At 40.9% G+C, this 25807-nt stretch overlaps 1 protein-coding gene across 12 annotated transcripts in view; it reads right to left on the bottom strand.

Annotated features, from left to right (window-relative positions):
• Positions 1-3467: 3467 nt before the first annotated feature.
• Positions 3468-25807, bottom strand: part of LOC140545618 (protocadherin gamma-A11-like) — a 76743-nt gene continuing 54403 nt past the window's right edge. For 11 of the 12 annotated variants that reach the window (XM_072668556.1, XM_072668580.1, XM_072668494.1 and 8 more), the window contains 3 exons: positions 15929-15987; positions 8820-8917; positions 3468-6164 (listed from right to left, as the gene is read on the bottom strand). In XM_072668556.1, coding sequence (XP_072524657.1) covers positions 5839-6164; positions 8820-8917; positions 15929-15987 — 483 coding nt within the window. In that variant the 3' untranslated portion in view covers positions 3468-5838. Of the gene's footprint in view, positions 6165-8819; positions 8918-15928; positions 15988-22423; positions 25315-25807 lie in introns of those variants that run through there. The other variant, XM_072668513.1, reaches the window with a different exon arrangement.

Below are 25807 nucleotides of genomic sequence, written 5' to 3'. Positions count from 1 at the left end.
GATGCTCCACTGTCTTGTAATGGAGAAAATAGTATCTCAATTGTTGCTACTCCAGGGATGGAACGCTGTGGAACTCTGGCAGGACAGCGCTTTCAAGAACGGGATAATGCTGTATAACCAAATTCATGTAATATCCAGTTATTACTCAACCACCTTAGGACCTCATGTTTCATCTTTTCTAAGGCCAGAGTAGATGAACCAGATAACACAAGTACAATCAAACAGTCTAATGTTTACTCGAAAAAGAGCTGAATATTCAAACAAACTAGAGAATCAGGAGAGAATGGTCTACACCGGCGTTGTCCATGTTTGTCTGGTTGGTGCAGTCTGGCCTTTAGGACATTTCTGTCCTGTTGGATTCTAATGTTGGATAATGTGTTCTGATGGATTCACTGTTTTTCACTCTGTCGTTCGTGTGTGTGTGTGTGTGTGTGTGTGTGTGTGTGTGTGTGTGTGTGAGACAGAACATTTCTTTTCTTTTTTACTCTTATCTTAACAAAAGAGAGCTTAGCACTCAGACTTCCCAAAGGCTTTTTCATTATATGCAAGAGAGAGAGAGTGTTCCCCAAACCTTTTTTTCTCTTCAGGTGGTCTTTAATCATTGTCCGGTTTAAGCTGTGATCAGTTCCTCTAAACTTGACTTAGCTCACCCTGCCTCTGACCCTGTCTCTTTTTGATCTATTTTAACCAGAAGCTTTAGCCCTCTGGTCTTTGCTTCTATAGGGTAAACACAGCAGAAATAAGACACATTCACTTCTGGTATATTTGTCATCATTCATCATTTATACCAGAATAACAGTATTGGTGTTACACAACAACATGAATTTATACTGAACTGGTTGGAAATATACACTTGCCATCCTAATTACTATTCACTACATAGTGTTCCCTCTATAGTGAAAAGACTGAAAATGACTAAAAACTGCAATTAGTGAAGAATTATTTAAAAAGAATAACAAAACAAAACACTCAAATCAAACATTATTACAACTTAAATGTTGTCCTATGTCATGATACTGTGGTATATTTGGTGAATACTGGTCTGTGCATTTGATCAGTACTGTAGCACATTTTGTTCATCTATATAATATTCATGTAGTTCAGTGCATTCCTGTCGTGCTGTTTTAGAGTAATCTGTATAATATTACTGTGGAATTGTCTTTGAGTAATCAGAATAATATTTATGTAGGACTATTTTAGAGCAATCTGTCAAATGTTCATGTAGTACTACTGTAGAGTAGTCTGTACCATATTCCAATAGTACTGATAGTACTGAATAGTACAGTAATCTATAATATTACTGTTGTAGTTTTAGATTAATCTGTATAATATAATGTTGCTGTAATACTATCTAAGAGTAATCTAAAAATAATAATCTTGCAGTCCTGTCATCCCTAAAGTACTGCTGTAGAGTAATCTGTATATATTCATGTAGTAATGATTTCTAGTAATCAGTATACAATGCATGTGGAACTCTCTTTGAGCAATCTGCTGTTCTGTCTTAGGGTAAACTGTATTATGTATATGTAGTATTATTTTAAAGTAGTCTTTACAATACTCCTGTAGTACTGTTAATTAATATTGTTTAGCATCCTATGTGTCGTTTAAAGGAATTGTTTTAAAATTTGCTGTAAAGATTCACTGCTGCAGATACTATTATTACTACAGATCTGAGCCTTAAAGACCAGTCCCATTTCCAATGGATAGTGAATTGCTTCCTCGTCTGTATTCTAACCTCACAGCTGAGAAAACATGCAGAGACTTTGGCAGAGAAAGCCAGGAAAGAGCCTGAGAGCAAGCGAGAGAGAGAATAAAAGCAGCCATGAAAGGGAACACTGTCAGCTAGCCTTGTTTTCCTCTCTGTCTTTTGATGAGAGCTGAGCATGCATAACTTTGTCTCTTAGAGTTAGCCTAGTTAGTGTAGCTCCCCCATGCTTTCAGACAAGCGGCCAGACAGTGCGTGTAGTCAAACTGCCATTACACTGCATATAAGCATAGTTAGCCCAGGGCTGTCCAGTTCAGTTTAGTTTCATGGAGCAGAACTGACATCTATTCCAAGGTAAACATATTTGGTCTTCAACAGCAGACAGCCTTAGTTAGTCTAGCTAGACTGACCTACTCACACTCATTGCCCATGTTATCAGACACATACTGTATAGGTGCATGGCTTTTTTCTACCTTACATGATGCAGCAGCTACATTCTGGCACGAGTACCTGGCCATTTCCAACCTGTCCACAGCACTATTTAAGAGGGAATGAAAATTTGTATAAGAAATCAACATTTGCCTCATATGTGGCCTCCAATATGTGCTGCTACTCACCTCCAACTTCCTCTGCCATGCTGACACCGCCTTCCCCCTTTCTTCAGTTATTGGGTCAGCGCAAATGGTGGTGCGAATTGGCAATTGAATAAGGGTGGCAGTGGCTCCCCTGGCCCCACCTTGATGGCGCTTCTGATATCAACAGGCATACCAGCAAGATTGGTGTATCTAATAAAAAAGCCACTTTTTCCACCTGCCTTGTTCGTGCATCTGAAATCAGCTTTCCCTGAAATGCTGTGTGATACCCTCAAATACATGCGTTTTAGGGAAGCTGATTAGTGATTTTTCCATGTGTAACAGCATGATGTATATTGTAGCTGTCCCACAAAAACATTCAATAAAACCACCAATAAAAATAGACCAAAATGACAAAACGATCTCTTCATGTTGACTTCCATTGAAACACAAGCAGTTTTTGCTTCTCCTATTATCTTCAAGCATGTTGCCATTTTGGAGATAAGATGTTTTTGCCTGACAGTGCTGCTATTTATTAAATCACAGTCAGTGTGCTCTTTTCCATTTTCCTTTCCCTTTTCCCCGCCCCCTGTTCTGCTATAAAACACTGTTTGTGGTGATAAATAGAACACTGAGACAAGCGTTCTGCTCCATTTGTGGGATTTCATTTCCAGCTGTTCTCTGCATCCAAGCAGATGCTCCAGATACAAACTGTTTATAGCTTGCTTTAAAATCAAGTGCACTAATTGTGAAGTCAGTTTTGCAGATACATTAAACACAGCAATGAAGCAGTATGTGGTTTAAAACTTTGCATTTGGTTAGTTCTAGAATTAGGAGTACATTTCACATCTTCCAGATAAGCCAGGTTTTGAATAATAATGGTACTATGTATATTATTGTATGATACTATATTAAATGGTCACTATTATTAGTAAGTGGTGTATATTTTGGGAATTATTTATACATAAAATAATAACTAAAAAACTCCACCCCCTACTGCATTATCCTCCTGATTCATACTTTTAACTTAAATTAACATGAAATAATTGATGTAATTTTAGTAATTAAAAAAATATATAATTAGATATTATTAGAGATTATTTTAATAATGATAGCACTAAAAATGGCATTAGACACATCATTACACAATACATGAGTATCAATAAAGGTCAAAGACAGCAAAGGAGGAATGATTTCATAACGTTTTATTTGAAATGTCAGTGTTCAAGAAAAAATAAAACAGCAATATAAATATTAGCATATAAAATAAGTGTAACACTGAGGAGAATGGGGGTCTTAGCAAGATGTTACAGTGGGATACAGAGCATTACGGAATTGGCAGACACACACATAGATAATATTTATATTTGTTTCTTCATATAGACATTAGGAAGCAGTCTAGTACATATGCACAATAGAAATCACAAAAGAAAGCAAGGTTACAGAAGATTAGGTGGTTTGTTATTTTTGTGTCTATGCATTCAAGGGTGATCAATCAGAGAAGGAAGAGCAGGAGAGGAAAAAAAAAATAACACAAAAATATATGCAAAAACTTCACAAGTTTCTAGACTTTGTGTGTGTCACTTTATTTTATTTCCTTAAAAGTTAATCTCTTTATTTACAATTGAGTTAGTGTTGGCCTTCATGTGCTAACTCACTACTTCTGCAACACATCTCTGAGAACATTATTTATTTATTTATTTATTTATTTCTTTATATGTATTTATTTGTTTTTATTTGTTTTTTTTTATTTTACTATAAAAACAAAAGTAATGCAACACATTCCAGTATTAAGTCTGTCTTTCAGGCTTAGAATCTGAAATCTTATTGGATGTTTTTATTTGTGTAAATGCACCTTACTCTGTATATTAATTGATGTCTATTTACAACAGGACATATTTTTTCAGCAATGAGTAGACAGGTGGTGAAAGAAAATGATCGAGGTTTCCAGCTGATTAGAGCTATGGGAACTGAACTGAATATCCCATTTGCCCTCCTGAGTGGCATTTTCAAATATGAACCATGAATCACTGAATCATTTCATAATTCTGGGCAGGGTTACCCAAAAGCATCTTAGCTCAAAGATGATTAGTAAAAGGTCGAATGAGCATTACACTGGACACTCACTCTACTAATTAACATAATCTGAACACAAAGATACTTTTAGGACACTGGGCCCTGAACATCAAACAGCTCCTCAACACTTCATGGTGAGAGAGTGAAATACTTCCAGCTTCAGTCTAGAAGACCTTTAGAGGATGGATGTGTTTCTAAAAGATTTAATCAGGCTCTAACGGACTATCAGGCAGCTGGTAATGATACAGTCTTATGTATCGTGTTTTGGCTCCGAACACGTAGCATGCCACAAGGCTAGAAGTTATACATGCACTGGGCTGGTGAAAGCATTTAGAAGACATTTTGAAATGGTTTGGACAACTTCCTAATTCATTCATCAAGAAGCGAGTCAAATTGAAAAACTAAGGAAAAGAAGCACACAATGGATGGTTTAGAAAAGAGCAAATCATCTTCTCATTCTAACATCCGCTACAAATGAAGTTGATCTCCAAAGGTTCTTCTTAGACAAGCAATGCATAGTTACTCTTAGCTTTAGCTTTGTAGGATGTTTGGCTAAAAATGCATCATGCAAAAACAAAAGGATTACCTGTATTATAATTCTTAAAAGCTGAACCCTCATACTTTGTTATATTTGATGAATTCCATCAGTGGTAGCCTAGGCACAGCAACAGCTATTAAATACCTGAAAAGAAAAATGATTTGAGGACAAAAAGTCAAACAGAATCAAAACACAAAAGTGATATATTACAAAAATCAATTTTCACTTTTCGTCTGGGTAAAGCCAGGAAATTAAGCACAGGATATTAAAAACTCTCAAGCAAATTATCACCAATATAATCATTACTATCATAGTCATTGTCAACATGATGATCAGCACAGGTTACCCCTCTCCCTCCAAGTGAAGAAGTACAAGATCCCCATCACAAAGCACTGTTATACATCTTAAATGATGTCATTTATGTAAAAGTATTGTCCTTCACAAAAAAAAAAAATCTCCCAACTTCAGGAACATTCAGCTAGACCAGAGGTCTAATGGAACCTTAATCTCTGTGTAAAAAGTATCATACACAAGACATACTGTAATACAGGGAAGTGAATTGTAGGACTGGAACAGACGGTGGGCTTTCTTTCTTGCACACCCACCACCATCAGAAGTCAAGAGAGTAACAAAAAAAAACTGTGTAAAAAAAAAAAAAAAAAAATTAAAATGAATAAAAAGAAAGAAAACTCCAGAGGAAGGTGCGCACTAATACACTGATGTTTCTCCTTCATTCTTCTTATCTTTATACACCCAGCAAAGGTCAGTGCACCAAAGCTCACCAATCTCTGAAGCAGTGTGAGAAGAGCAGGCCATATTCTTCCGTAACTCACCTCTCTCTTTCTCGCTCTCTATCCATCCATCCATCTCTTACTGACTATATCCCTCCAACCTCATACCAAGGCCTCACTACCTCATTCAACACCTCTCTGTCTTGCTCTCTATCTCTACTTCTTCTCCTTCTTGGTAGACTTCTTCTTGCTGGCGGGTGTCTGGGCAGCCTTGGGTGGTTCAGGCTGGATGGCGGAGGCCTGAGGCGGGGGCAGGGCCTGCTGGGGCTGCTGGGGCTGCTGGGGCTGCTGGAGCTGCTGGAGCTGCTGGAGCTGCTGGAGCTGCTGGTGCTGCTGGGGGTTGGCGGTGAGTGTGGCAGTGCTGCCAGGGATGTAGACGTTCTGCCGGTAGTCAGGGACATGCTGAAGGGTGAACTGCGGGCTGTAGCGAGTACTCAAGCCCATAGTGCCCGGACCCAGAGTGTTTGTGGCCTCACTAACTTCTGTAAAGAAGCAGAAAGAACAGAGTTGTAGTGCTGTATTAGTCAACAAGGATAATTCAATCAGACATTTCTGCAGCACCCAGGGAGCAGAGAGGGTGAAGGGCCTTGTCCAAGGGCCCAACAGTTGCAGCTTTGCTGAGTATCAAAGTATCAAACCCACAACCCTGTCATCAATAGCCCGGAGCTCTAACCGCTGAGCCACCACTGCCCCTGTATTGTGTTTTTATTCTTGCTAATTTTTTAACACCAAAAATCTAGAAGGTGGAGTGTTGGAGCAGGAGATCACTAAAATGTGTATGACAGGGGGTCCTTCAGAACCAGGGTCGGGAACCACAGGTGTAGAGGACACCTTCTATTGCTTCACGAAGATGAAACTTTATGAACAATGTTGACGCTGTAGTGAAGGCAAAGGAAACTGCAGAAAACAGTTAATACTCAATCAATTAAATAACACTCAACAGTGTAACCTGTTATAGTAATCACCATCAGCTGCAGACTTACAGAGCTGTTAAGCTGGCAAAGTAGAGGGAACAGGTGGGTGTTTGTGTGTGAATAAAAGAAGGAATGCCGGAAAAGATCCAGTGCTGTGAAATATATATATGTAAAGCCCATGGGAGGCCACTGCAAATCAGAGCCTTGGAGAGTACATGAATGTGTGTGTGTGTATTTTCATCTGGTTCTACTCTCCATGTTAGTGTCAGCATGATGTAGTGTTTGGCTCATAACTCACTATTCCTCTTTAAATCCTCCCACAGCCCGCACCATGCTCAGCTATGCTCACAACACACACACACACAAGCCAAAGACAGCCAAGCTTATCTACCTTTGAAGCTGCAATCTGGTACTGGTATCTGTTAGCTGATGTGGCTAAGCTAGGAACCTAGCACTTTTCTTCAGAGTGTATCCGCTGCCCATCTTTACATGTAATGGAGGAGACATGTGTCCTCTTTCTCCTAGTGTTAGGAGTGCTGCTAGTGCTCCAGGGGAGCTATGAATGGCTGGGTTAATTGGCAGAATCAAATTAGGGGACAAAAGGGAAAAAACTAATTTTATATATATATATATATATATATATATATATATATATATATATATATATATATATATATATATAGTACTTTTTTTTATCTGGCAATATTAGTATGTTTGTGTGCATGTTAAAATATTATGGATACATAAAGTTGTGAAAAAGAGACACTCAGTAACTTAACAAACCAAAACTGAAGAAATGTCTTTAAAATCATTTAAAAAATTGTAAAACTCATAGAAATGCAATGTTCTTCCTCCACATATATTACTACTTAATCCTCCACTTTATTTTCTTGTGTATAAAGTTTTTATTAATATTGTTTGTTGTGTTTATTATGTGCATGATTATGATTGGTGGATGTAGTTGTCTGGTACGCTACTGGTGTTTTGATTAGCTGTTTCATAAAACTTCTTTTAGTAAGTTGAGGCGTTTGTGGCTGAATTTGAGCTTGAATAAGGTTTCACTTTATGTAATGCGAGTGATATTCTATTTCCAGCACTGCATGCTGGGTGAGGCCGTTAGCATGTAAAGCCTGCTTAAGGAATTCTAGTAAAGAAATGGAATTTCACTGTATGTGTTCATGCTGGTTTCTTCCCCAAACAAACCTCAGTCTCACTCAGTAAAGACCATATATGATTACACCCCTGCTTGCTCGTTCTCTCTTTCGCTCTCTCTGAAACAGTACAGGTCATACTTTACGAGTGCTCAGGGAAACTCCAGAGGCTTTGCTGGAGAGAACACTGAGGCAATAACAATGGAAATAATGACGGCGGTTCCTTCTGCATGACTCAAATTACTGAGCACCATCAATCCAGCCTGCATCTCCAAACAAAACTAAGAGTACTCCAAAAACAGTGTGTGCTCCAAAACTGCACAGAGAGGCCTGCCATGGTGATGATGATTATAATGTGTGTGTGTATGCTGGGATTTGTATGCCTGCTTAGTCACAGTAGCAGAGAAAATGGAAGGCTAGCAGGAGGAAGGGAGAGACAGTCTGTGAGGTAAGCAAATGAGCTGTCCTCTGCTCTGATTGGGATGGAAATGCTCTGGTAGACTGAACAGTGTGTGTGTTTGTCCATGTGTGTCTCTCCTCTTGCCCACGTGCCCTCTGTCTACTGCTACTGGCTAGCCCTTGATCTGATGATAATGACGTCTACAGTAGAAACTCTGTATCCCTGTGGTGTGTTATTGTAAAAACACACTCTTTTTATGATAGAGGTCAGACTGCTCTTAAAACAAACCTCTTTTACTTTTTGACATAATGTGAAGCTAGCCGGTTTTCTTTACATTGTGCCTGAATTTCTTGATGACTGGACCAATGGAGATGTTCCAAAATATTTTTTTTTACATTAAGTTCAGAGGTTTGTTTTCCTTCTCTTGTAAAGTTGCTGTTTTGGAGATACAAGTTTCTTGTTTTCCGTGACAGAGATGACATCTATCTGTGTAAAAACAGAGAGGCTGTATGTGTGTGTGTGTGTGTGTGTGTGTGAGTTGTACAAAAAAAGTACTGATGAGTACAGAGTAGGCTTTATCAATGAGTATGCAGCTGCTCTGTCCCCTCCAGCAAACACAAAACAGGTCAGAGAGAGAGAGAGAGAGAGTGTGTGAGTGAGTAAGTTTCTCACCATTGGCGGCAGCCATAAGAGCCTGGATCTGTTCAGCTTCAGTGGGGGGGTTGGGCCAGGGTCCCGTTCCCACGGCAACCTCTGGGGTGGCAGCGGCTCTGCACGAAAGAGAGAGAGGAAGAGGAGTCAGCAACCAGCAGCCATTTTGTTTTCCCCTTCCTTAACACCACATCTGCAGTGCATTCTCACTGCAGGGCCGCTATGTGTGTGTGTGTGTGTGTGTGTGTGTTATAAGGCACTTAACTTGTTCTAAGTCATAAGACCTGACAATCTACTGCAGCCTGAAGGAAAAGGGAGGGAAATTACAACTAGTGTGATCAAGCTTCTCTTTCTCTCTGTTCTTCCCCCTCTCTCAGTCCTTTCCCCGTTCTCTCTCTCTCTCTCTTTTTCGTTGCGTTCTTTTCATTTTTCCATTTTCCTTCTCTCCTTCCCTCCCCCTCTCCTTCCTTTCCCGTTCACCCCTTCTTCATTTTCTCTTCTCTCTCCCTGTCTTTCTCCCCTTTCTCTCCCTCTCACTCTCTTTCCGCATTCTCTTCCTCTCCTTTCTTCCCCAGATTCCCCATCTCTTCGCTCTCTCACTTTCTCTCTCACACACAATTACAGTTAAATAGACACTAGCATGAACATGCAGACACAAACACACTCTCACACTCACTTTTGCACTCACACTCACTCTCACACATTAAACATTCACCTTCCATGTTGTCCTGAACCTTGTCATGTTGTAAAAAGAAAAGTTAATGAGACCAGAAACAGAGAGGTAACAGCTGCCTGAAAGTAGAACGCACACACAGTCACTCGTACACACAGCCACTGAGCTTTTCCATCTGGACTGAATTGAGCTTCAAAGGCTTGTTTTTAAACTCAGCAATTTGCATCTACAGAGAACAAAAGCCAAGGTACCCTGATCTCAGTAACGTCCACCTCATTAGAAAATCCCAACACACTCTCACACACACATGCACACTAAGATTTAGGAGATGGATACACACTCCTTTAATGGCGGCTTTCCTGATTACCAGCAGTAAGCACACTTCAGGCTCTGTTTTATCATCAACACCTAACATACAGAATCACTCAGCTTTACAGAGGATTAAAGTTGCCATGCAGCTCCAGTATGAACCAGATGGACATAATGACTCAATTAGAGCTTACAACAGAGAAGACAACACTTTCACAACCCGTATTAATTACATTCACAAAGGACAAATAGCTCCTAAAGACTAAAGCACTACCGGCCACGCAGCATGTTCCTGTTGGTGAATGCGCTACATTAATACCCATTAATGACAACAGAAGGTTGCCAGGTGAATTAAGATCAAGCCAACGTCCATAAACTGCCAGCAGCAATCTGTTCTTTCTGTTTGGCCAAAGACAACTTTAGAGAGCATAGCAAAACAAAGTCAGGTAATAAAACTACGAAATCTGATACCCACAACATGTTTATTAGGCAACCTCTCTCAAACATGCTGCATCTTTATAGACAGACATTAGATTCTCAAGCAAGTCCCATTAGGGTTCACAAACAACTTTAACATATCAGTTTACAAGAACCAACCCCACATCTCTGCTGAAGATCTAATCCAAAATGTATTCATTCATTTTCGGTCTTGTCTTGTCTTAATGAATCTGATGAAAATCACCCCTCCATAGTGCAGTTTCCAGATTTAACAGACAGTCAGACAGTACTGCTGTGTCTAATCAACTCATACCAGTGCAACACACACTAACACACAACCGCCATGTTAGTGTCACTGAGAATGTTGAATTACCCACCACATAAATGATACCTGCTCTGTGGTTTTCCTGTGGGGTCCTGAACACTAGAGAACAGGGTAAAAACCTGGTTTTGCTAACCAATATTAACAGCAGGTTAAATCAGGTGTGCTGCTGCTGGTGTATCAAAACAAATCTATGCTTTGTTTGGGGAATCAAGGAGAAAATCTTTGCTTTTCTAACTAAGCTTGTTTTCCTTTTTAAAAACAAGAAGCTTTTATAAAGCACAATCACACTTCTGCCCAGGTAAACAGTGTTAAACAGTGCTTAGGTGGCTTAGGCTTGTGCATAATATACAGCATATTTTCAGCATATACAGTATAGTTTCATGGACTGATGCTGTAGTTCTAAAATGAAAACATTTAGAAGAGTCCCTGTAGTGACAGTTAGGTTAATGAACCCTTTCTTACATATGCAGTGGCATGTTCTTATATTTTCCACTTTTATCTGTCTTATTTAAAGTAGGCTTTAAATCTGCTTGATTCATACAAATTGTGAAGTTGTTGCTAAACAGGTCCCTCCTGTCCTCACAAAATCTACTATAACTAACTATATCCTTCACGTCCCTTTAAGTGCTTGTCAACCTCTGAGGTTAAAAAGACACTCCAAAAGTGGATCAATATTCAGCTTCAGTCCATCTGCCTCTCTCTGGTTTGGCACTGAAAAGGGTTAAAAGGAAGTAAAGGTCTTGTAGGGGCTCACTTCCTGCTTTATACAAGCCTGAAGGTCATAAAACAGGCCTACCGCACAGTTTTACTCTCTCTGGGGAGCCAGGAGACAATTACTCTCACCAACAGAGGACACATCTGCATACAGAGCATGATTAGAGAAAGAACAGAAGGACAGTTGGAGGAACATGCTGCTTATGAATAGCACAGAAAATTGTTTAGGTTTATGTTCTCTGTATATTGTGTATTGTCTGTAAATTATATGTAGCTGTATATTGTTAACACTAGAGAGTCACTAACAGCCAGAACAAATTTCACAAACCTTGTGTGTGTGAACATAATTAGCCAATAAACCTGATTCTGATTCTGGAAAGACCAACAAAATAAAACACAAGGTTTAAACTAGAATAAAGTTTAAAAGTGCAATGTTCAGGGGGAAAGGTACATAGAGAGACAGAAAGAAAGAGAGAAAGAAAAACATCATGCAGGAGAAGATGCTGGAATGGAGCACAGTGGAGAGGAGAGGCGCTGCCAAATGCCGTCTGCCAAGTACTGAAAGCAGGATAAACCAGAAGAGCTAAAATGAGGGAAGGCAGGGGACAGGGGCTTCGAGCCAGCACTGCAAGAACTGATGAACAGCAGACCTATGCACAGTCAGGCACTGGGACCATTCTAGTCAGACCATTCAAACAGCTGCATCCAGATCAGGTTTACCAATTCAAACATCAAACGATCTCTGATTTATGTGGACTTTAATCAACATCACTGACTCTTTTAGGAGTTAGGGTTTCATGACAATTGGTTGCTGCAATGTAATCACAGAGAGGTCCTCCATGAGCACACACTGTCTGAAAAACAGTACCATTAACTGGTCTACTTCTAACCTTTATTAGATTAGCAATAAAATGGTATCATTAAGCTAAAATAGGTGACTCTAAGCTGAGCTTGCTAGCTACACTAGTTAAACAGAGGAACTAAGCACCATCTAAGAACCATTAGCAAGTTAGCATAATGTTCAGGCATACACACAATGTTCAGGAATGATCATAAGAGCACAGGATGAAAAGATTGTGTCTTTTATTAAAAGTAATTTAGTAATAACATACACCTGCAGTTCAGATCGCTAGACTGTCTGGGAGCAGAAAAACTCTGATCATGTCAGGTCCCTCTTTCTCAACTTAGAGTAAAATGAGTTCAAACAGCATATCCGATGCCAGATTAGCATCCAGGACAGGATTTAGGAAAAAGACACTTTGTTGTCATTGTGAGTTTCCCATTTTCCACTGAATCTGTTGCAGTGGATAAGATGCCTCATTTGTACCTAATTAGCTTTGCACCGCTCTGACCGTAGATAGCACTTCCTCTGGTCAGCATTATCATATACTGTGGTTGGATAATGACTTCCTGTGGTCAAGACTGCAGGCTCCAGGTCAGAAAGAGCGAACAGACAGCCACACACACACACAAACACACAGGCACTGCTGGCCAGAAGTAAGCTGTTACATTGCCAAGAATAAACAAAAAATATTTTTCTTTCTCAGAGACTCCTAGTTCTCTCTTAATCACTATGTCACTACATCCACGGTTCTGAAAGTGGGGATGGGGAACCCACATGGGCCTATGATGTACAGTCAGTCTACATTTTGACTTGAACCATCACTATGCAAATTCATACCAGTTTCAAACACAATGGTAACTTTGGAAGCTGTTTTAGTGAGATCAATGATAGTAGACTAAAATGCAATCTATCTTAAGGTTCTAGCAAACGAGGCATTTAAGCTGGCCAAGATCAGTTCACAAAACAATCTGATTATACCAGCAAAACAAAACCACTTTTCAAATAAGGAGTACAGAAAACAACAACATCAATGCTATATGTAAACAGTCATATGAGAATATTATAATCACCTATCCAAAAGTGGTACTGGCTACCCTTTGGCTCAGATTATGCTAGTAAGCCGGTGTGGCATGACCTGTGGGGCACCACTTTTATGACGTTCGGAGGCACTCAATGTGCAAGAAGTCCATTCTTTGTACACCTACACTACAGCTGCACCAGAACATTCCACAAAATTAGCAGTTTCTGAGATTTTACTGCCTGATACCCTATTATTGTGCCCTTTTAAGCATCCGTCTATTCACGTCCTTTGCTCATGATAATCGTTTAGCACTTTGCTACAACTAACTGGTGTGCTCACTTACTTACACTTCTTTATTTATACTACTTTAAAGTACTTTTACTGGCCTTGTTAATTCATGTTCTTGGACAAACCCTGTCATGTGGTATCTATGGCGTCCTGGGCAGAGTTTATTCAAAACCAGGGGTGGTCATAATATTCTGACATGACTGTGTATAATGATAAGTGGAAGATTTTAGCAGCTGGCTGTTGAAGTTCATGCTCTTCACTCTACATAGAAAGGGTATTTGGCTGCAAAATTGTTGAGAACCTCCGCACTAGATCAGTTGGACAGCACTTTTCTACATCAAACACGCTACTCCATCACTCCCACCTAGACTGCTAACCTAGGATATATATATATATATATATATATATTAAAACGACAAGTGACCCAAGCCAATGCAATGGCTTACACACACCACACACTACAGCTGGACCAAAGTCTGAGGAGGGAAAGCTGATAGGGGATGACTACATAGGAATACAAAGGGTTTTAACATATATATCATCCTGCTCTACTCTACACTTCTGTACCTCAGCCTGCGGGGCGATGTCCATCTTAGGGGGCTGGACTGGAACGGGTAATGACTGAAACAAGATCAGCGACACACCATTTGCCTTCTGCTTTATGGGAAGTGGGTGTACAACACTGGGAGAGGCAATGATGTTGACTATGACTATGTGATCCTCATTCCTAAATGCTCCCTCTAGGCTTACTTCAAACAGAATGACAGTACAAATACTGCCTCTTCCAGCCGAACCCTTTTGGTGAACAGAGCTGTATTTCTGTACAGCTTTTCTATATTGCTGCACATACAGGCTGACATTTCACACTAAACACAGAGATTTAATTTAATCCAAATGGCTTATTTTAAACTCTCTGGCAGAAATGTGTTGCATAATGCCTGTTGTAAAAATTGCTGCAGAGTGAGTATTGGGTCTGGCTGACACACAAGAAGAGGACGAATGCCATTGGCTAATGGTTAACTGACTGGAAATAAGTGCTGCAAGTGACTGTCAGTCACATACGACACAGTATTCCCAGTGGCACTCTCTGCCATTGCAGCAATCAGTTAGAACTGGGGGAGAAGACATGGCATCAACACGACTCCAACATTCCAGTTTTCTCCTTTCTTTCTCTTACTCTGGCCCTCTTCTTAGCTCTCTTTCCAACTTTCCAACCTCTCTCATTCTTGCTTTTGCTCTGTCTGTGTTGAATCAGAATCATGTTGGAAAGAGAAAAACGAGGAGGAGGGGATGATGAGGCGGCAGACATTTTAGTCAACACACAGTAATCTGAGTGGTTATTCAGAGAGATTCTCTCCTTCACTGCTCTTTTCTCCACATACTTCTTCCTACTTGTCCCTCCCCCCTCGTTCTCAGTTGTTACATAATCTCATACAAACGTCATTAGCCAACTAAATAATAAGCAAACATGTATTTGCTGATCAACTACATTTGAATAACTAGTAGATGTTTTTGAATGGTGGGAAAATTAAACATATAAACATCTTTCTTGTGTTGCTGTGATGATGCTGTCTTAACAATGAGTAAAAACAAAGATAGGGAGGAAGAGTGGGCTTCTATTTGTGTTCAGTTTGTCTCTGGGCCAACATTTCTGTGTCCTCTCTCCTGCTGTGAACTCTGATGAGCAAACATCGACCTTTGCTTCATCAGCCAACACACACACAGACCCACACACTCAGAGCTTCCCCTCCCTTACACAACAGGGGCACCCCTACACGCCCTCTCCCATCTCTTCATCTCTTCACAGTGCTTTGGGCTCATTCTAACATTCAGCAGCAACTGGCAGATCCAGGAATACTTTATATAAGACATAGTAGCTATGTCTCCATTTAAGGGACATGGACGCCAAACAAGCCTCAACAAGTTTGAAGACATATGGTATGAAAATTGAAAATAAGAAGGACGATTAACATTGCAGAAAATAGCACACTTGCACATTAAAACATTTGTTGTGGTTGTGTCCCAAACTACACTATAAATAGTATATAGAAATGCACCACCATTAGCAGTGCATTCATTAGTGGAGTATGTTCAAAACACAGCAAACCCAAGTAGCTCTGGATGAATGTAATCCCTCTGTTAACAGTATTGATGGGAATCCATTACAATGAACTCCATGTCCTTATCAGTAGATTATAGGGATGTAATTTGTAAAAATAAAAAAGTCAAAAATAAATGCCAAATAGCTATTTTAATTAATAAACCAAAACTTATGCAACAGTAGATCATTGCAGGAAATTGCATGATTAAGTAAAATGTTTACTTGCCAAAAAAAAGCAATTGTATTGTATTGCTTATAATTTGTGCAGATATTTAATATGACTGTATGGAATATACTGTAAAAAATAATTCAAAAATTACTTAAATACATTGCAAATGTGTAAGCATTAGCTGGGTGTGTACTCATGTTTTGGAACTAAAGCATTTGCATAATCCAAATCTATGGTAATGAACTCACCCGCTGGGTCCGGGCCGTTGGTTCTGCGTAAAACGCCAGTCAGCATTAGGAGGTTTTTGCTGTAGAGAAAAAAAATGATATTGTTTTAACTTTAGAAAATAAAAGACAGCATTCTGCACGTTTATCGGTTCATTTTAAAACATTGGTGCTGTGAGGTTATGGGCCTGCTGCAAAATCAGTATGCAAGCAGTGGAAGCCATTTAATTCTGGAAAGCAGCGCTCCACTGTGTTTCTCACTCAATTATCAAGAGACAAAAAGGGGCAGAGGCTACATTAGCAAAGAGGGCAAGGAGTTTGTGTGTTTGTGTGTGTCAGAGTCTGCACTGATTGCAACATGAAGAAAGCCCCCTAACATCTGTCCGTTTGCAATATTGTTTTATAAAGCACTCAGCCTCCTGTTTCAAACAGTTAACAGCTTTTAGGGTTATGAATTAGTAAAAAAAAAAAACTCTGAGCTTGAAGTTCAACACAACTACCTTCAAAACAATCCCTGGTTGTTTTTGGATTCGGGAAATGAGCGCTAGGACTAATTGAGTGAGTGCGTGAAAACACAGCCAGCAAACAAAGATGCCATTGTGTTTATATTGAGAGCAAAGGACATGCTCAGTGGACAGGAAGCATATAGGACAGTATACAACTAAAACAGCACTGGAGAGAGGCTCTTATCTTGTACTAATGCACCAAAAGAAAGGGTCAAAGAGGAGAGATGATGGGTAGTTACAGAAAAATTTAAGTTCCTCTACTCATTCTCTATGCAGGGGTTAAGGGATACACACATACACGCATCACAGGCAACTAACATCTATTCCGGGACTAGCAGTGTGCACACACACACAAAACACATTTAGCTGTCACACAAAAAGACACAATAAACATAATGCACTGCACAGTCCATTAACACGGCAAACGCAGGTGTGATCACTGCACACACACATATACACTCGCAGCGAACACTACCACTGCTATTGGCAGCACCCTTCTGTGTAATGTGCACACAGTAAGTGTTGATCTCAAGACTGAAACAAAGCACTAAAATATCAAACACATATGGGTACAGTCTCATAACAGTCACATGACCTTCATTAGTACAACCTTTATATTATTAGTTAAAATATTCTCTCTCTGTAAATGTGTACAAAACAGTGCTTTGAGCTTCTGCTTCTCCAACCAGGACCAGTACCCTTCTGGGTATGACCCTTCTGTGTGTATATATATACCGAAGGTTACAAATGAAGAGAGGAATGTGAGTAGAGCTAGCCCACACTCCGAAACCTGAGGGAGGACATTACTCATCCGCATTTCTCACTTTCTATCCTTCTGATCCCTCTCTATCCTCCCTTCCTCCCGATCTCATTCCCTGATCCATTTCACTATCGGTGTAGTTGTTTCCCTTCACTTCTCTGTTTTAGCAGTCACAGGAACACCAGACAGGAAAAATCATTGTTTTTTAACATGGCGACTGAAAGGCCTGACATTCCTGCACTGTAAAGACTGCAGTGCAGAGTCAGATGGCCCTGTGCGCTTTCAAGGTTGCTGCCAAGGTCACGCTGTTTTCCAGGGAAAAACACAAAAGCATGCTAACTTTGTGATGAAATTTAAAGTGCAAATACACAGTTCAGTCACAGATGATAACTCAGTACAGTGCATTAACTATACTACTACTAATGGGCAGGACAGGAAGGCCACAAAAATGTATGTGACTGTGTAACAAAGTCTCTGATGGTCTCAGTATATCACAGTATAGAGTTTGTACAAGTTTGTCAAATAAAACCTTTCAAAACCTAAGCAAACCTATTTTTCTTAACACTGGCTTTTTATTCTGGCTTGTCCCTTTACTGTCCATTCAATACATTATATGTCCACATACAAGCATGTAGTGGCTTCTCTTGGCCTGGTAAAGGGGTGATAAGAGAAGAGAGTTTGGGGCAATCCGATATTAAGGTTATTACAAAGTCATTTCTTCCACTGTTCTAAAGCCTTGTGTCGCTGTTTTCAGTTCAATTAAAATAAATAAATAAATAAATAAAGGTCAGCGGATACATATTTAAAACCTATATGTATTACATGTACATTCTTTAAAAAAACAAAACAAAAAAAAAACAAAAAGAAAAACAATGATTTAAAATTGTAATAACATCTCAGACAGATAAGCTGACCATCAATTTATTAACTATATTTTTAATTACACTTTATTATTTGTCATTTAAAAACATATCCTCTAAATATTTAATATACAAATCTAAGTATCTCTAAACTTTAGAGTCTATAATATTTAAGAGTCGATAATGTTTTATACAGTATTATTACTGTATATTAAACAAATAAACATTTATATGACAAGAAATTCTAAACTTTTTCTGCACTAGTTTCTTTAAACAATAACTATGGGCCATATTTACCTGTATTCTTGAGAATACATTTGTTTTTAAAATCCACTTTTCACTTGTGTAGTTTTCACAAATTTTCTTACATTCTCCAATATTTACTTATTTGGGATTTGTTTAGTTTACAAGTACAATGGCATCCATCATTATAACAGCAGAGCTGTGAACAATTCTGTGGTTTATAAATACATCAAGAATCTGACCTTTCGTTATAACTTTTTTTTTGCTAATTTAAGAAGATTCTTAAGAAGATATTGGTGAATGAGGCCCATTGAGTGATACTGAGAAAGTGCAAGGTCACAATGAAACAAATGCATGCATCTTCACACATAGAAACACAAACACACACACATTTATAGCTATGGTTGGGTCATGCGCTCAGCCTAACTGCCCTGGGGACCACTAAAGAAGCACTCTGTTTCAACACAATCTTTAGGAAATTTCCAACATGAGGTTAACCTAAATCACAGCTTTTAGTGCTCCTGGGTCTACCGTGACTTTGTGTGTGTTGGTGAGGAGTTTAATGAAACAGCTGTGGCTCAGTGGGTTAGATCTCTCTGGCTGCATCGGGAGCACCACTTAAATCCCACAGCGGACACGGCTGAAAAGTGCAAGATTCTAATAGGACTAAATATCATATGATTTATTAAAAACAACAATCAAATCAGCACACTCATCAAAGTGTTCCTAAATTGTTCTTGATATGGTTATAGAAGCTTAATTCTGAAATGAAGCTTTAAAAGAATTTACACGCCTATTAACTATTGTCCACTGTTAGCTATTTGTCCACTATTAGCATTTCTGACTAAACCATTCCTTTAACAGGGAGTTAACACTTTGAGTGCCAGTGTCACTTATAAATGTGGAAACCGGATACATACCCAAACTCTACACCACAGCGGAAAAAGCATTGAAAACAGCTGCTTCTATGCATGTGCACACACACATCCTTTTGCTGACCTCACGAACCTATTCTCTACATCAGGGAGGAAGTTCCTCTTAGCTAATAATGTTTCCTATGATACTGTTTTCCAGCTCTTTGTCAGACTTAAACTCAAGGATGTCTAGCCAGGCTTGTGTGTATGAAACTCACACAGTAGAGACAAAAGAACACCTCAATGTTTCTGTAATCATCACAGCTTGTTACAGAACCATGCCTCATTGTTCTGACAGTTCTTAAACCAGCAGCCAGAAGCAATGTGACTAACATAGAATTCTATGGCCAGCTGCAAAAAAACAGCTAGTGTGTTAAACCTCTCTCACCTAAAGCAACAGTTTTATTCTAGTATTTGCAGTTGATCTACATAAATAAATCATCAAATTAACTGTATAATGTACCATTTGTATAGTGTATCATAACATATATTATGACACATCACATCATTATAACATTATACCAACATATACTGATATTTGATGACACTATTGTACATCAGAAGAGCAGAATGTTTAGATATCTAAACCTTCTAAAAGGTTTATATTTTATGATTTGTTCTGTTTTGCAACTCTGAAGCATAAATCATTGTATTATTTATCCTCTGTGACACCTCAAAAACTCCAAAAATTTCCAAAATGGCAAAAAAAAAAACCTTCCTAACTATGTATATTTATCTGCATCAGAATTGGCATGTATACATTTGATAAGTATGTGAACAATACTGCCACTGACCCACAATTATCACATCGTCTCTGGAAAGCTTATTTATCATTTTAGTCATTATCATCTCTATGCCTGGTCTTTGCTTTGAACTAGAATTTCTTTAAAGGGGAAGCTTATAATTCATTTCTATCTTCATTTAAGTGATTTAAATTTCTTAAATGTAAAAATGGCTTTATACTGAAGTAACCCCTTTTTGGGGATATATAGAATTATTTTTAAAAGACTGCTCAAAGAACCATATTCAAGAGTTGTTTTTGTATGTTTTGTTTTGTATTCAAATGTTTGTTTAAGTTAGCTTTTACTAAATACCCCTTAAAGAACCCACATTTTTAAGAGTGCTATTGAAACTGCTGTAGCAATTATAGGAACATTTTAAGACCTCCAGCTTGGCTAAACTGACATTTGTGCAGAGTAATCTAGAACTCTAAGTCGACTCTGCCTGAAGGGTGTTCATTAATCTGATTATTGTGATACGGGTTGCCAGCAGAACTGTCTTCTCCACCAGCACAATTTAGACCATGGCAGGGGGTCTTAGTGAGATGAAGAACACACTAGAGATCAGAAGCACTCCACTGATGTGGGTTAATCTACCCTATACACAAACACTTTTTAAACACTGACACCAAGTGTGAGACACCTACGCTCTAGAGGGTAAAATGGCTGCCATGGTGATCAGAAGAATCATCAGAAAAACACACAAGTAGACAGAAAAGGAACAGAATGACTGCCAGGAACACAGCACACTAAGAGACAACTGGCTGTATAAGATACCTAATGTCTACTGCTACACAAAGAGAGCAAAGCAGACAAAGCAGGCAAGGGAAGGCCCCTCCACCTTTTTTCTATCTATAATAGAAAAAAAAGGGATTAATGGATAATGACAGTAAGCACAAGAGAGACAAACTTATGCAATATAATCCAATGTCCCCTTTGGCCCTAGAGCCATTATACTTGTTAAAGTAGAAGGCTTAAACCTCCGGCTTTACTCTCCTGTGCTGAATGTCAGAGCCATTAGTGGCTAGTCCTCCTGTTATTGTTGCAGCTCACATGCCCTCCAGTACACACACACATACACACACACATACACATACACAGTGACACACTGTGCACGTGTCATGCCAGAGGAGCCAGATGGTCTCCTCACAGCCCAAAGGCCAAAATGACTCCCAGAGGACTGAACGATAGGACACGAGGGAGAAGCTAGGAGATTGAGAGGAAGAACAGGACAACAAATTCTCATCCTCAGGATCATCCCCGCTTCCCTCCCCTAAAAACATGATCTAAACATCAGAGATTACTCAAAGCCTTGCTTCAACAATCAATGGGCACAAATAACCTCGTTCTGAAGACAGAATAAATTTTCACCTTAGATTTTACATTCCAACAGAGCAAACCCAACATTTTAAGGGGTCTGACAAACACCTTCACTCTAGTAAGTGAAAGAAGAGACTAAAGCACTGGTAAGTACATTTCAGTAATGAGGTCAAAGTAAGAGCACAATGCTTCAATTTCCTTCAATTCAGGAATAACAAAAAGTACAGCTGACTCTGAACATGTCCACTGTGTTTCCACAGAGCAGATTTCAGCTTGTCTGAGGGAAACTTATTTTCTTCCTTGGTCTGGAGAACACTAAGGGATGTCAGAAACCCAGTTACCATGGAGATTTATTATGGGGTTGCCCAGAGATGACACACTTACACATTACCGGAGGTCACATGACTCAAAAGGTATGAGATCAATCACTGGCGTCCAGCACAACAGGAAATTCAGGGTCACAGGATGACCTCTGAGATCCTGTTATTCAGCCAGTGATTTCTTCTCTTCCACACCCCCATCCACTCTGTCCTTCCCCCTGTCCCCATTTACCCAGCCCCCACTTTCCTTCTCAGCACAAAAGTCAGTTCCTCTTCCTTTCTTTGCCATCTGCCAACTATTTCTCTCTCAACCCCTTTATCACCCAAAACCTCTCTCTTCATGATCAACCTCACTTCCTTCCACTGAATTCTACTTCCAGAGACTCTGCCTTTGATTCCTTAGGTCTGTATAATATGTATGTATTTGTTTTGACCATTTCTATTGGTCTCATCTTCCTTCTCCTATTCCTTACGTCCCTCTGTTTTGGCCTGGCATAGTAATCTTGTCTTATTACTGTAGTAGACTATGAAAGAAAATTATGGTCAAATTATGGATCTGCAGCAAGCCCAACTTCAGTCCTGGAGGGCCTTCATCCAGCACAGTCTGGTGATTTCCCTGTTCAAACACACCTGTTTTGACACACCAATTAGTTATCAGCTTTAGGTGGTGTGTCGAGCATGGAAATGATCACAATGTGCTGGACTAATGTGCACCTGAAGTGAAACATGTTCAATGTAGAGACAGCATAACCATCATGCACAGAACTACAAAACGTCATAGAATATTATTGGCTTGTGTGTAGAGCTGAACGCTCACCTCATTGGCTGAGTTCATTAAGTGCTTCCTGGTTAGAGTCATGTTTAATGTGTTGTTATGGCTCAGCATGGGAGTCTTGACAAACACAAAGTCACTCCTGCTTGAGAGGGTTGAGTAGCAGGGTCTATATGTGCGTGTGTGGGGCTCCTGAGGGCCCCCCACCACCTCCATGTAGCGGATCGGACCGTCCGTGTTGAGCTGGAGGTGGAGGTCTTTATGGGAGCGCTGCTGGTAGGCATGCCTGGAACGGAAGCCCTTCCTTGAGTAGCAGCACGTCAAGTTGTCCTTGTGTCTGAGGCACCGCACCAACACCACAATAGTGGTCACAAGAAAGACCAATGTAACACAGCCCAGAGATATGATGAGGTACAGCGTTACGTCGGTCATCCCGCTCACTTTCCGAGAGAAAGGTTTGTGGGAATCTGGGACTGCATCAATGCTCTTCTCCTCCACAATGACAGTAACAGGGACTGTAGTGGACTTGGAAGGCTCGCCGTTGTCCTGCACTACCACCACAAAGTTGTAAGACACATGTTCCCGGGCACTTTGCTCATCGTCAGCCAGTTTACGCGTGGTGCGCAGCTCGCCTGTGTGTGCTCCAATGCGGAAGAATGCAGCATCATCCCCAGTAATGCTGTAGAACAGCCATGCGTTGTGCCCGCTGTCAGGGTCAAAGCCCACAATCTTGTTCACGAGGTGGCCGACAGGAGCAGAGCTAGGGGCGGTTAGCTGGAGGCCCAAGTCATCCGTGTGGGTAGGATAAAGAATAACGGGAGGGTTGTCATTCTGGTCAATGACAAAGACATGGACGGTGACGTTGGAGCTGTGCTGTGGCGTCCCGGCATCATGTACCTGCACTTCGATTTTAAAGGCATTCATCTGCTCATAGTCTAACGAGCGCATAGTAAAGATATTCCCATTTTCCGGATTGATGTAGACGTAAGAAGACACAGGACTACCATGGACTGTGGAGGCCAGAATGGAGTAGGTCAGGTGGGCATTGTCCCCCAAGTCTGGGTCCGATGCTGAGACTGTCACTATTGGGGTACCAGGGGCATTATTTTCCACAATGTCTACAGAGTAAGAGGGTTGGGAGAACACTGGGGCATTATCATTCACATCAGAAAGACTAACCACAAATGTCTTCTGAGAAGACAACGGTGGCATGCCTGCATCTGTCGCAGTAACAACAACAGTGTATTCAGGGACAGTTTCCCTGTCCAAACGACCATCTGTGACAAGGGTGTAATGCTCCCCAAAGGCAGATTTCAGTTTAAATGGCAAGCCTGGTGACACCTTTAATGTCACCTGGCCATTCTTACCAGAGTCTAAGTCCCTCGCGCTGATTAGTGCAATGACAGTGCCGGTTTCAGCATCCTCACTGATGGGGCTGGTGAGAGAGGTCAGTGTTACTTCCGGAGTGTTATCGTTCACATCTGTTATTTCTACTTTGACATTGCAAGAGCCCTCCATGGCAGGGGTCCCACCATCCCGGGCCTGGACAGTGATGTCATAATTATTGGTTTGCTCATAATCCACCTCCCCAATAACACGCATTTCCCCACTTTTAGAATCCACACTGAAAAGACTCAGGATTTTGTCTGATGTGTATTTACTGAACAGGAAAGTCACTTCCCCATTCATTCCAGAGTCTGCATCAGTGGCATTGAGTTTAGCTACAACCGTTCCCACAGGAGAGTTTTCTAGAAGACTGACCCTTTTCACAGGCTCGTCAAATACCGGTGCGTTGTCATTCACGTCCAGGATTTTAATAAGCAGCAGGGTGGTGCCCGATTTCTCGGGCTGCCCACCGTCCACGGCTGTGAGCAGCAGGCGGAATGAGGCCTGCGCCTCTCGGTCCAAGGCCTTCTCCAACACGAGCTCGGGGAACTTACCGCCGTCGCTCTTGGTCTCGACCCGCAGGCCGAAGCAGTCGTTGGGAGCCAGGTGGTACGTGCGCAAAGAGTTAACGCCCACGTCGGGGTCCCGCGCGCTGTCCAGGCGGAAGCGCGTTCCAGGCGCGGCCGCCTCCGAGATCTCCAGCGATGAGTTCCTCGCCGGGAACTGCGGCGCGTTGTCGTTCACGTCCAATATTTCCACAAGAACGCGATGCATTTCCAGCGGGGTCTGGAGGACAATCTGAAGGTGCAGAGAACATGCCGCGCTCGAGTCGCACATGTGCTCCCTGTCGATGGTCTCCCGGATGACCAAGGCGCCACTGGCCGAGTTGATCTCAAAATATTCAGAGTCCGAAACGACGCGCACGCTTCTCTCGATGAGCCTCTGAGGAGTGAGGCCCAAATCTTTCGCTATGCTGCCCACGAAGGAGCCCGGCTTCTGCTCCTCCTGGACGGAGTACCTGAGCTCCCCAGACGCACTCGACAGGCAGGAGAGGGAGAGCGCGAGCCAGAGCGCGCGCCATTCCGGGAAGCGGCTCCTCTTTCTCAACTCCATTGTAAGAGAGAGAGAGCTGGAGAAGAAAGTTCGGAAGGGGGTTTCCTCCCGTGTTCAATCCATATTTTCTCTACCACGGTCTCTACCACGCCGTTCGAAACTTAATCCGTTTCGTGTGCAGAAGAATGAGGCGTTTTGAAGAATTCATGGTGACCGATAAACGATTCGGTAAATTAGAAAACGAGAAGAAAAACAAGAGCCCATCCAGCCGTCTCCACAAACTTCCCTGCGCTGCCTTTGCCTCTCCGTTGTTCAGAGGGGAGGAGACTAGGCCACAAAGGGCCTCTTCCTATTGGTCACAAGCGAGCAACAGGCTTTTTACACCATCTTTTTCTTTTCCACCCGTTTTCCGACATGCGCAGCCTACTGTGTTGGGATTGGTTTATGGTATCCCCTCTCCTGTGCTAGGACTGGCTGGTAGTATCCCGTCACCGGTGCTAGGATATGCCAGCAGCACACATTCACCAGCATTAACATATCTACAGACTACCAACCAATCGAAAAGCAGGATGAGGTCTGTGTCCGAAAACGGCTGGGGAATCACTCTTCTCACATAAACGCATCCACAGTTTTTGCAGAGGCACAAAACTTGAAGAGCAGACTGAAGTCTGTCTGGCTGAGGACACACTCGTTTAGGGCGACTCACAGCAAAGATATTTTCAAGTGACAACGAAGATGGATAAACTAAGGATGGATTTCAATCTGCAGGGACAACTTTTCTCATCGTATGGACAATACATAATTACCATAGGATCATATTGTTAATACGTTTTTTCTCTGATTATACAGCTGAGTTATGTTTTTTCTCCGTGTGATAGATGCTGAAGCCTGGTGTGCAATGGAAAAAACGGAACATTGAAGGCAATCTATTCAACAGATTGCCGGAGATGCCAAGTCCAGAATCCACCACACGAGGGCACTGTTTCTTTA

This window comes from Salminus brasiliensis, chromosome 2 (assembly GCF_030463535.1).
Source record: "Salminus brasiliensis chromosome 2, fSalBra1.hap2, whole genome shotgun sequence".
NCBI lineage: Eukaryota > Metazoa > Chordata > Actinopteri > Characiformes > Bryconidae > Salminus > Salminus brasiliensis.
Note: the sequence above shows the minus strand (reverse complement) of the source record. Positions and strands in the feature narration are given on the sequence as shown.